We start from the raw sequence: 12,280 nt of genomic DNA, 5'->3' as shown, positions 1-12,280 counted from the left end.
TGGAGCAGTGGAAACGCGTTCTCTGGAGTGATGAATCATGCTTCACCATCTAGCAGTCCGACGGACGAATCTGGGTTTGGCGGATGCCAGGATAATGCTACCTGCCCCAATGCATAGTGGGGCTGTTTTTCATGGTTCGGACTAGGCCCCTTAGTTCTAGTGAAGGGAAATCTTAACGCTACAGCATACAGTGACATTCTAGACGATTCTGTGCTTCCAACTTTGTGGCAACAGTTTGGGGAAGGCACTTTTCTGTTTCAGCATGACAATGCCTCAGTGCACAAAGCGAGGTCCATACAGAAATGGTTTGTTGAGATCGGTGTGGAAGAACTTGACTGTCCTGCACAGAGCCCTGACCTCAACCCCATCGAACACCTTTGGAATGAATTGGAACTCCAACTGCGAGCCAGGCTTTATTGCCCAACATCACTAATGCTCTTGTGGCTGAATGGAAGCAAGTCCCCACAGCAATGTTCCAACATCTAGTGGAAAGCCTTCCCGAAAGAGTGGAGGCTGTTATAGAAGCAAAGGGGGGACCAACTTCATATTAATGCCCATGATTTTGGAATTAGATGTTCGACGACATACTTTTGTGTATCATCAGTAGTATTCTGGCAACAATTTATAAATTATCTTGAGTGTGTGGTTGATTGATCTATAATCCACATGCAAATTGTGCTTCCTTACACTTGACTTCATTCAGAAGCAGATGGCAATATGGCAATTGTACACCTCACCCACCCAGTCAAACATTGCTAAGGGGCTACAGTAAAACAGATTGACACATGCTCAAATGTATCCAAGTGAATTAAACTATTCCTTGAGCAAGTATACTTTTGAGTCGTAGCCTAAACTACTCAGCATGATTAATCTGTTCCCAGAGCTGCATTTTACACTTCACCTATTATTTTCAAGATCATGAGATATTTATTGTATTGTAGTCAGACAGTTAGATGTAGCATAAAGGTTCTAGCCAGGTGGTACCATGCACTTATCTGGTAGAATGCAAAGAAATAACTAAAGACACCAACATGGTCTTAGAAATGCAAGACTTGGATTTTGGGGTCTGTTAATGTAAAATGTAAATCACGTTCTGTTCAAAGTAATGTTTCCATCCTCTCTAGGCATACCTCACAGCTGTGAACATTAATAATGAATCCCTCCCATTATATTAATACTTCACACACACAGTATACTGGCAATATGTCATTATGAACATTAAATTATTAATGTCAATAGCCCTAGGCTGTCTATCATTATTGACCTAAGAAAAAATACATCATGCCATTCCCTGAAGAAAATCATGAAAATGTTAAGATGCGCCTTCCCTGAAGCCGTTAGCTCAAAAATCAGTAAATCCCTAAGTGAACTGATCTGTTATAGACATGTAATATGATGTCAAGCTGTGCTGTTCTTTGTTGCGAACCCCCCTCCCCCAATAAAACGACAACATTTACAGATTTTTCTTTAATTATGTTGCAAACAATAATGACATCCAGATATTTTGTTAACAATTTTGCTGTGAGAGAAAGACCATGAAAGCAAACAAATAAATCCTGTTCAAGCTGTGAAGAAGTCTGAAGCCCTCAATCTATTCACAAGGCAGATTATAGCAGACGGATGCAGTTGAGACTGGGGGGAAGGACCAACAGACAGTGCAAACTTGTCTGCCAGTCCCTCTGATCCACCTAGCCAGTGCAGCATAGGGATTGCTTGGGACCTGCAAATAGCAAAAAGTGATTTCTTTTCACAGGGCACAGGGTAGGTACAACAGCACAGTTATGTAAAGCATTCATTCAATGACAACTATATTACAAGAGGGGACACACATTCTCCCTCCCGACAATTTGTTTATAGACCTTTCTTGTCTAACCCAAGAAAGGGAAAGCGGAGTTTTTCAATAACAATAAGAGTCAAGTCTAATATCCATTTAGGTTAACTTCAGGCCTGGTTTAGAATTTACACCCAAGGATCCTGATATCGTAATACTGAATTTAGCCAATCAAAAGAGAGAATCGGCTTTATCAGGAAGCTAACTTAGTCTAGCATCGAGAACAGAACAGATCAGGACATCTGAATGCTGAAGCTAAACCAGAATGTCCTTCTTCAGTTACTCCATTATTTTGGGTTTCAGCTAAAACACGTTTTATGGTGCCTTAGCACCAGTCCAATTGTCCTATTGATGGCTGGTGTATGGAGTAACGCACGTCGACTCTCCAATCAAAGTCTCTCACTCTGACAGAGCGAAAGCAGCTTGGAGAAAGACCATTCTGGGTCTGACTAAATGCATGGGGGTTTCTAGTCTAGAGGAGGCTTAAGTGGTTTTCTCTCAATGAGAGGATTCTTTTCTCTCTTAGAACATCTTTAGTCTGCCGCAATCCCTTCACATATACAGAGGAAGGAGACAATTAATTAATTTACAGATCTGTCCTCTGACAGCAACAAACAAACCACCACATTAAGTACAGAGCCGTCTGTCTGCAGCCATCATATGCCAGCCTGTCTGGTAGAGAGTCTGTCTGGTGTCTTTGAAAAGTTAATATGCAAAATACACAGTATACATACATAGATACAGAGACCATACACCCGCTTACTGGTAAGAGACAGTAGGGGTACAACCCCTTCTCGTAAGAGATGGAGTTCTCTTATCCTACTTCTCGCTCTTTTTACAGTATATAATTTGTCAAGTGGACCAATTAGCGATTCGCCTTTGACAGCTTAGCGGGGTGGCCTGTGGCTGATTGAGTCTGCGTCTGAAGTGCACTACTTTTAGGGAATAGGGTGCCATTTCAGACTCGGCCTGAGTGTCAGTTGCTTACATCACAGCACTTGAACCAGAAAGGCCCACCAAACCAGACAGATCAGCCTCTGGTACATGCAGCAGTTCTATTGTCGACAGGTCGAAGGTCACATCATCACACTAGCCACTATCAGAGGGTTCAGAGGTCAGCAGCAGCAGCTAGCAACATCCAATCAAATACACACAGAAAGAGGAACAGGAAGATATTCGGCAAAGAAGCTTAAGATAATAAGATTGGTTATGCAAGTGGAATTCTTTATAGAATTGCATTGTAATGGAAAAAGGCTGATTTAAATAAAATCTTGTTTATGCATTTTTAAATTTAAAATCGAACAAACGACCAAAGATCTAATGAAAAGCAGGGATGTGCAAGATAATGATTTCTTCTCACCTGCTGCAGTGTAAGAAGAAGCAAGATGTTATTTTTATTTTATTTGAAGGGAAATGGAATGGTTGGTCTCCATTGTCATGGAGGGATTTGGTTAGATTTCGTTCCAATTGTCATTTTTCATTATTTCTTCAGCCTAGATTATAAAATGAACAGAATAGGATAAAGATGTGCCTGCCACCCAGGAGACGACTGCAATGTGTTAGTCGGCCTGTGGAGTTTGGCCCCGAGAGCTCTTCACTAGGAAAGGCGTCTAAGCACTCTTGCACAAACGCAGCACAGTAGGCCTAGCCCAAGACCAAAGCCAAGGCCAGTCTGTGGCAAGGGAGCTGCTTTATGTAGCCTTAGGGGTGAAGATCCCTTTACAAGAACTACCATCAGACCGCTCTACTGTACAGAGAGCACAAGCTTTCATTAGTATGTCTACTGCTAGCATTTTATTTAATCATCAATTGAATGAATGAATCCCCCCAATAGTTCAATAGTCAGTTTGGTGGAAACACAGATTTGGACACTTCACTACAGCCCAGTAAAAAGCTTTAGTTTACATGTCTTTTCCCCCCACAGAAACAGCTTTATTACCTCTCAATTTCTTTTTTTTTCTTTTTTCTGGAGCGATCTTTTGCACATCCAAAAGAAACCTGAGGGGCAACTTTGACTCCTTGTCATGCTATGACGACGTCTCTCCTACTGAGTCCGACTCATTCGAAACTTGCATATTTCATCCAAAGCTAAAGCTTGCCCTCCCTAATTTACACAGCCCATATTAGCAAGCAGCACAAGACAAAGGCCAACTGAGCATCAAATCTCTTACATGATTCCTGTAGTATAACAGACAAAACCCAGCAGTAACCTGATTTGTCATATGGTTAGAAAAAGGGATAGGGTTCAGTTGAGTCCAATGGAAATCACTCAGGTTAGACTTGAGACATCAGTGAGCCATCTTACAGAGGGAGGGAGACACCTAAAAGGTCCTTCTTTTCAAGTGAAATGAAAAGACGTGATCCCTGATGTCTGCTGCTAAAGGGCCAAGTGCTAGAGAAAGGCTGAGGAGCTCGCCTGATCAGTTGCGGCCAACCGTAAGGCCCAGTACCGGGCCGAACAGACAGGGGGTAACGTTTCAGGGAGGAGTAACCTCACGCTATCGGCTCACATAGCCTAAATGCTAACCTGAAAGCTATCAGTCCACTGAGTTTTTTACCTAAATGCTAACCAACTGAAATAAGGGCGCCAGCTGCGCAGCCTAGCCAGGTTAATTCATTCAGATGCCAAAAGAGAAATGTTATCTGATCCAATAAACGTGAAGCAGAATACATTTATTGGATAGAATAATTCTAAGGCTATCAGGAGTGGTTTTGATACTCAGTTTAGGACGCGTTGTCATGACAAGAGTACAAAGCTGTTTTTTTTTCTCAACCCCCAGATGTCCAAAGATAGACAACAGTTTCAAACATTCGTATATGCAGCCATTAATATATTATCTAGTTCCACATGAAGAGAAATGGTATGCACACTTCAGAAGTGATGTTACAAAGCTACAGATTATTCCAATAACAAAACCCCCACAGACAGACAATCTCATATCCTCTGGCATCAAGGGATTATACTTCTCCTTTTGTCGTTTCTTCCCCTCAAAAGGTAACCGACCGACAGACTACAACAGTGAAAAGGAGAGAAAATACAAAGAAAATAAAAATACAGAAAAACCTAAAGAAAGAAATGTGGACAAAAATAATAAATCTGACACGTAAAGAAACGACACTGTCGTTTTTTTTTTAAATGATCGGTTTTAGTGCCCTACATTTTACACCCAGTCAAAGAGTGTGTCCCAAAAGGCACTCTATTCCCTGTATAGTGTACTACTTTTTACCAGGTATTGCAGCATATAGGGAATAGGGTGCCATTTGTGACACAAAGAAATATCTGCCTTCGGTAAGTAGGTAGGTAAGGCTGCATGTGACAACAGACTTAGCCAGTTAAACCTATGTTAAACCTATGGTACTTCTAGACAACGTTATCATGTACATTTACAGTTTACAATTTTGGATTCATCATCACCATGCAAGAATACTTTTTTTGCTGTGTAACATTTAATAGCTCAATCTACATCCAGAATAATGTACATAAAAGGACCATAGTTATTGGACCAGAGAGCGTGATGACAGGATAAGGTATTAACCATGGTGTGTGAGTGTAGCCAGAGGAGATGAAGGAGATGGTGGGAGGTGAGGTGGGGTGCATGGGGGTGGAATGAGGCCTAGAGGGGGTGGCGGTGGTCCGATCTCCTCAGGTCGGATCTGATCAGCGACACTCCCACACTTTTACAGTTTGATCTACGCTCCCAGTGACGACGTACGGAGCATTCTTGTGGAAATCTGAGGAGAAGAGGATAAAGGGCATCAGTACAGTAGATAGTTTGTTTCTTGTCAATTCACTTGCTTTGGCAATGTAAACATCTTTCCCATGCCAATAAAGCCCTTTGAATTGAAATTAATAGAGAGAGAGAGAGAGAATTGGTTCTCTCCAGAGGAGATGGCAGAATAATTCGTTAACTTCCACATTAAAGGCGATTAAAGTCCATTTATCACAAACCTATATTCCATTTAGCAGTATGACCTGAATATATATATTTTTATTATCAATAGTTGAATTGGGGCATTTCATTAACTAGACAAAGCTCTTAACCTCTTGGTACATGCATCACACAGAGAAGCACAACACAACTACCTCAAAAGGTGCTTTGTCTTTTCCCAAAAAATATCCAAACAATAGCTTACAGCAGTGCTGTGTGTGTGTGTGCACGCAGGGCTAGATTTCAGAGGCTGGGGCTTCAAACAGCACTACCCTGCCAGGAAAGCTGTCTGGATAGCTGGAGTCTCCTTCTCCGGAGAGTTCCCTAGCCTTGATCTGCTCAGAAGCCTCAGATTTGGGGAAAAGTGAGAAAATCCTGGAGCGTTGGTCTACCTATTAGACACCAGCTGCTAGTCCCAAAGATACTGAGCCAGGCAAGACCAGTATATCAAAACGCTACACCCCCCTCCTATCCATCTATGCCTAACCCCATTAAACCACCGCCCAAAACAGCTTTGTTTAACCCCTGCTCTGGTCCTCTCTCTCTGGGGCCTATAGCATGATGGGCTAACGTTTTACGTTACAAAATGTTTTTGTAGTACTAAGCGATTAGTCAGTTCAGTCAGGTTTTTGATTTCAATAATTTTTTAAACATTAAATGCACTATGCATTATGTGCGTTGAATACTGTAACACAGAATAAAACAATTAATAAAAGTCCCAGGATGGTAGTGACTGCCCATTACTGCTTATCACTTATTAACCATCATTTATTCACATTACTTTACTTTAATAAAATATTTCAGTTGTGTATGTTATACATTTTATTTCATGACTTTATTCTTTCATACCAAGTCATCATCTCATCTTTATAGAACTGCTGCCTATAGTGTCTGACAAAAAAAAATCCCTTCTCTCTTCCATAGCAGGCATAATAGAAACAGAACGGACAAGTAGATGCGCAAATGGATTATGGTCATTGTAGTCAATTACCACGTTGTGCGTTAAACTATGTAGAATATTGGCCTGTTGGAAACTACAACTCCCTACTACATCGCACAGTTCAGGCTGGATCTGATTTATCTCTAGGGAAACTGTGCAATGTGTGCATTGAGCTCACAGAAAAAAAAAGAGAAAAAAACAGAAGTGGAATTAGTTGTTTAAAAACCGAAAAATAACCGACATTTCGGTTCATCGCCCAGCACTAACATTTTGCAGTACTGAACAAGACACAGCTGTAACTGACGCTGACTGTAGGAGAAGAGAAGATTGAGAGTGGCTTACCCAGAGAGGTAACAAAGTGTTCATGGGCACTCAGGGTCTTCATGCAACGCTTGTTCTTGTAGTCCCAGATCCTTAAGGTCTTGTCGTCAGCACAGCTCAATATGAACTTGCCTCCGGGGTGGACAAGCATCCCGCGCACCCAGTTATCATGGCCAACCTGGGACAAAAGCGTTTGGTTAGAATTGTAAATACAAAATCTAGGGCCAGTTTCCCAGACTACTCCTGGTCTAAAACTAACTTGCTTCTCAGTCCAGGACTATGCTTAGTTCGGGAAACAAGACAACCTGGGACAGAGCGTTCGGTTAAGACTAGGGTTCAAGAAAGTCAATCATATTACAATTCATGTCATGAGGAATGGATTCAACATCATAAATAGGGACATTTTTCAATTAAAACTGCATGAATCGAAAATGACCATCTATTGTATGTCTATGATTAATGGTCCACTCACCAGTGTCATAAGGCACATCCCAATGCTGACGTCCCACATCTTGATGGTCTTGTCTCTGGAGCCAGACAGCAGGAAAGGGCCCGGCTTACCACTCTTCTTAGACTGGAAGGACACAGGGAGAGAGAATACGATAAGCTCCAATTGCCGCCGTAAAATGCCAATACAGAACCTTAAGCAGTCTTCACTTGCGGGACATCAACCCTTGATCATTTCGTTATAAGGGCTATATGCAGCCAGCAGCCCTCTGAATTACATTTATTTTTATACCACAACCTTTGATTGATAAATACCATCTTAGCATCAGGGGAAATGGACAACAAACTAAATAGTTATCAGAGGATGCATCTCCAGAGCAGGGCACAGGCCTACACTTTAGATGTTCAATTACAGACTCTGCTTTGATATAAGAGTATGTGGACACCCCTTCAAATTAGTGGATTCGGCTATTTCAGTCACAACCATTGCTGACAGGTGTATAAAATCGAGCACACCGCCATGCAATCTCCATAGACAAACATTGGCAGTAGAATGGCCTTACTGAAGAGCTCAGTGACTTTCAACGTGGCACCGTCATAGGATGCCACCTTTCCAACAAGTCAGTTTGTCACGTTTCTGCCCTGCTAGAGCTTCCCCGGTCAACTATAAGTGCTGCTATTGTGAAGTGGAAACGTCTAGGAGCAACAACTGCTCAGCCGCGAAGCACATAGCGCGTAAAAATAGTCTGTCCTCGGTTGCAACACTGACTACCGAGTTCAAAACTGCCTCTGGAAGCAACGTCAGCACAAGAACTGTTCGTCAGGAGCGTCATGAAATGGGTTTCCATGGCCGAGCAGCCGCACACAAGCCTAAGATCACCATGCTCAATGCAAAGTGCCGGCTAGACTGGTGTAAAGCGTGCCACCATTGGACTCTGGAGCAGTGGAAACGCGTTCTCTGGAGTGATGAATCACCCTTCACCATCTGGCAGTCCGACAGATTAATCTGGGTTCGGCAGATGCCAGGAGAACGCTACCAGCCCGAATGAATAGTCCCAACTGTAAAGTTTGGTGGAGGAGGAATAATGGTCTGGGGCTGTTTTCCATGGTTCGGGCTAGGCCCCTTAGTTCCAGTGAAGGGAAATCTTAACCCTACTGCATACAATGACATTCTAGACGATTCTGTGCTTCCAACTTTGTGGCAACAGTTTGGGGAAGGCCCTTTCCTGTTTCAGCATGACATTGCCCCCCATGCAAAAAGCGAGGTCCATACTGAAATGGTTTGTCGAGATCGGTGTGGAAGAACTTGACTGGCCTGCACAGAGCCCTGACCTCAACCCCATCGAACACCTTTGGGATGAATTAGAACGCAGACTGCAAGCTAGGCCTAATCGCCCAACATCAGTGCCCAACCTCACTAATGCTCGTGGCTGAATGGAAGCAAGTCCCCGCAGCAATGTTCCAACATCTAGTGGAAAGCCTTCCCAGAAGAGTGGAGGCTGTTATAGCAGCAAAGGGGGGGACCAACTCCATGTTAATGCCCATGATTTTGGAATGAGATGTTCAACAAGCAGGTGTCCACATACTTCTGTGTACACATGTAGTGTACGCACAGATATAAAAAGTCATTAAATGTCTCAGAGTTCTGAGTTCCGCAACAAGGGAGGACATGTTCTAACAGTTTGGGTTCCCCTGTGCAGGCTCATCCCAGCATGTACAGCAGAGCCGTCTTAAATGTCAGTCACATTTGGCTGCTTTAGTTCACAGAACATAAAGTGTGCCAGTATAATTGATGTCAGGAGAGTCAGGAGAATCATTCTACCTGAACCGGCTCTGCTACTAAGCGCCAAGTTCTTAAAGTCTTCAAAAGGAGCATTTGATCAAAGGCAAGGGTAATGGGGTGTGTTTGAAGGGGTATGTATGTTTTTGTGTGTGTATGTGCGGGAGTACAACAATACCATAGCCAAGATCAACAATAGCATCACTGCAGACTTCACAAATCAACCATTGAAATGGGTAAATACAGAAAGAGAGCGCTAAAGAGAAAAACAACTGTCTGATGCTCCTTCTGTGAGAAGATGGGACATTTGGTATCATTGTGCTCAGGCATTGAGGCAGACAGGGAGGCAGGGTTCTTGACAAGGCCACTATCTGCCTGCGAGGATAAATGTTTTAATCAGATGAAGCTGAAATTGGACATGCATGATCACAAGACTGGGAAGAGCGGGACACTCACGGGGTAATCGGTGTGTCTTGTCTGTGTGTGTGTCTGTCTGTGTGTGTGGACTCATGGGGGCAACGTTCAGGGTGATGGTCTGACCCTGGGCCATGACAGGGTTGCTCCTGTACTTTTAATTTCATGGTCTGATTCAAACATGTCTGGCTCTGTGAGGTGCCAATCTTAGGTTAGGAGACAGACCAAATAACCCAGATAACTAGGTTAGGGAAGACCAAATAACCCAGATATATAGGAAGTCATAGAGGGTGGAGAGCAAAGTCCATGTTCTGACATGTATACACGCACAGTAGGACGTGGGCATATTATTAACTTAGGTGTTCACCCGGGAATATCTAGGTCTACATTTCCTTGAGCAATCAGATACTTATATGTACCAAGCCGTACCATTTAAATGGGTGTGTGCAGAGTATTATCTCGATGTGTACATTGCCATTTTACTTAAGGCATGTATATACAGTGCATTCAGAATGTATTCAGACCCCTTGACTTATTTTTTTATTTTTCACATTGTTACGTTACAGCCTTATTCTAAAATGGATTAAATCGTTTTTTCCCCCCTCATCAATCTATACACAATACCCCATAATGACAAAGCAAAAACAGGTTTTTAGATTTTTAAGCAAAAATAAACTGAAATATAACATTTACATAATTATACAGATCCGTTACTCAGTACTTTGTTGAAGCACCTTTGGCAACGATTACAGCCTCGAGTCTTCTTGGGTATGACACTACAAGCTTGGCACACCTGTATTTGGGGAGTTCCTCAAATTTTTCTCTGCAGATCCTCTCAAGCTCTGTCAGGTTGGATGGGGAGCATCGCTGCACAGCTATTTTCAGGTTTCTCCAGAGATATTCGATCGGGTTCAAGTCCGGGCTATGGCTAGGCCACTCATGGACATTCAGAGAATTGTCCAGAAGCCACTCCTGCGATGTCTTGGCTGTGTGCTTAGGGTCGTTGTCCTGTTGGACGGTGAACCTTCGCCCCAGTCTGAGGTCCTGAGCACTCTGGAGCAGGTTTTCATCAAGGTTCTCTCTGTACTTTGCTGCGTTCATCTTTCCCTCAAGCCTGACTAGTCTCCCAGTCCCTTCCGCTGAAAAACATCCCCACAGCATGATGCTGCCACCACCATGCTTCACCGTAGGGATGGTGCCAGGTTTCCTACAGACGTGACGCTTGGCATTCAGGCCAAAGAGTTCAATCTTGGTTTCATCAGACCAGAGAATCTTGTTTCTCATGGTCTGAGAGTCCATTAGGTGCCTTTTGGCAAACTCCAAGCGGGCTGTCGTGCCTTTTACTGAGGAGTGGCTCCCGTCTGGCCTGAATGCTGAATGCTGGCCAGGCGGCCAGCTCTAGGAAGAGTCTTGGTGGTTCCAAACTTCTTTCATTTAAGATTGTTGGAGGCCACTGTGTTCTTGGGGACCTTCAATGCTGCAGAAATATTTTGGTACCCTTTCCCAGATCTGTGCCTCAACACAATCCTGTCTCGGAGCTCTACGGACAATTCCTTTGACCTCATGGCTTGGTTTTTGCTCTGACATGCACTGTCAACTGTGGGACCTTATATAGACAGACGTGTGCCTTTCCAAATCATGTCCAATCAATTGAATTTACCACAGGTGGACTCCAATCAGGTTTTAGAAACATCTCAAGGATGACCAATGGAACAGGATGCACCTGAGCTCAATTTCGAGTCTCATAGCAAAGGGTCTGAATACATATGTAAATAAGGTATCAGAGGTTTTTAATACATTAGCAGAAAATTCTAAAAACCTGTTTTCACGTTGTCATTATGGGGAATTGTGTGTAGATTGATGAGGAAAATGTTTAATTTAATCAATTTTAGAATAAGGCTGTAACGTAATAAAATGTGGAAAAGGGGAAGGGGTCTAAATACTTTCCGAATGCACTGTACATAAAGGTTTTGGCACAGATCCAAGGACAGGGCATATGGGTAAGGTGCTTTTGAAGAGTCAGCAGGTGGCGTTTCGAGGATGAAGGGGTTACATGAAGTGCATGTATCAGTATTTTTGTGTCAAGCTCCTTCTCACCTCTGAGCCGGTGGCCTCCAGGATGGTGGGATGGGCGCTCTCGGGGGCCCAGGAGATGCACTCCACCACGTGTTCGTGCTCCCGCAGCTCGGCCTTGCACTCTTTGGATGCCACCACCCACACACGCACCGTCTGGTCGTTGGAGCAGCTGGCGATCAGGGTGCCGTCCTGGTTGGGCCGGACCATCCTCACCCACTCCCTGTGGCCCGTGAACGTCTTCACACAGTATCTGATGGATGGGAAGAGGGGAGATGGGTTAAAGATGGTTGCTTGCTTTGCAGAGGCATAGGAAATGTTGAATACTATTTAAAAATAAGAGAAGCTCCTGCACACTTATGTGAACGTTTTGGCTCACGGTAAGCACTGCTATTGTGAAGCATACTTACCCAGTGGCCACCTCCCACATTTTGATGGTTTTGTCCCTCGAGGCAGATGCTATGTGATCTCCGTTGGGCATGATGGCTACGGACGAAACATTGTGATCGTGTCCTGGAAAACAGAAGACACAATGCAATGAGACC

At 43.5% G+C, this 12,280-nt stretch overlaps 1 protein-coding gene across 3 annotated transcripts in view; it reads right to left on the bottom strand.

Moving 5' to 3' along the window:
* Positions 1–1,452: 1,452 nt before the first annotated feature.
* Positions 1,453–12,280, bottom strand: part of LOC121567911 (lissencephaly-1 homolog A) — a 63,959-nt gene continuing 53,131 nt past the window's right edge. For all 3 annotated transcript variants that reach the window (XM_041878283.2, XM_041878282.2, XM_041878284.2), the window contains 5 exons: positions 12,146–12,248; positions 11,760–11,988; positions 7,494–7,595; positions 7,043–7,199; positions 1,453–5,563 (listed from right to left, as the gene is read on the bottom strand). In XM_041878283.2, coding sequence (XP_041734217.2) covers positions 5,490–5,563; positions 7,043–7,199; positions 7,494–7,595; positions 11,760–11,988; positions 12,146–12,248 — 665 coding nt within the window. In that variant the 3' untranslated portion in view covers positions 1,453–5,489. The remainder of the gene's footprint in view (positions 5,564–7,042; positions 7,200–7,493; positions 7,596–11,759; positions 11,989–12,145; positions 12,249–12,280) is intronic.

Source organism: Coregonus clupeaformis, chromosome 6 (assembly GCF_020615455.1).
Source record: "Coregonus clupeaformis isolate EN_2021a chromosome 6, ASM2061545v1, whole genome shotgun sequence".
NCBI lineage: Eukaryota > Metazoa > Chordata > Actinopteri > Salmoniformes > Salmonidae > Coregonus > Coregonus clupeaformis.
The sequence above is the reverse complement of the archived record's forward strand: the minus strand, read 5'-3'. Positions and strand labels throughout refer to the sequence as shown.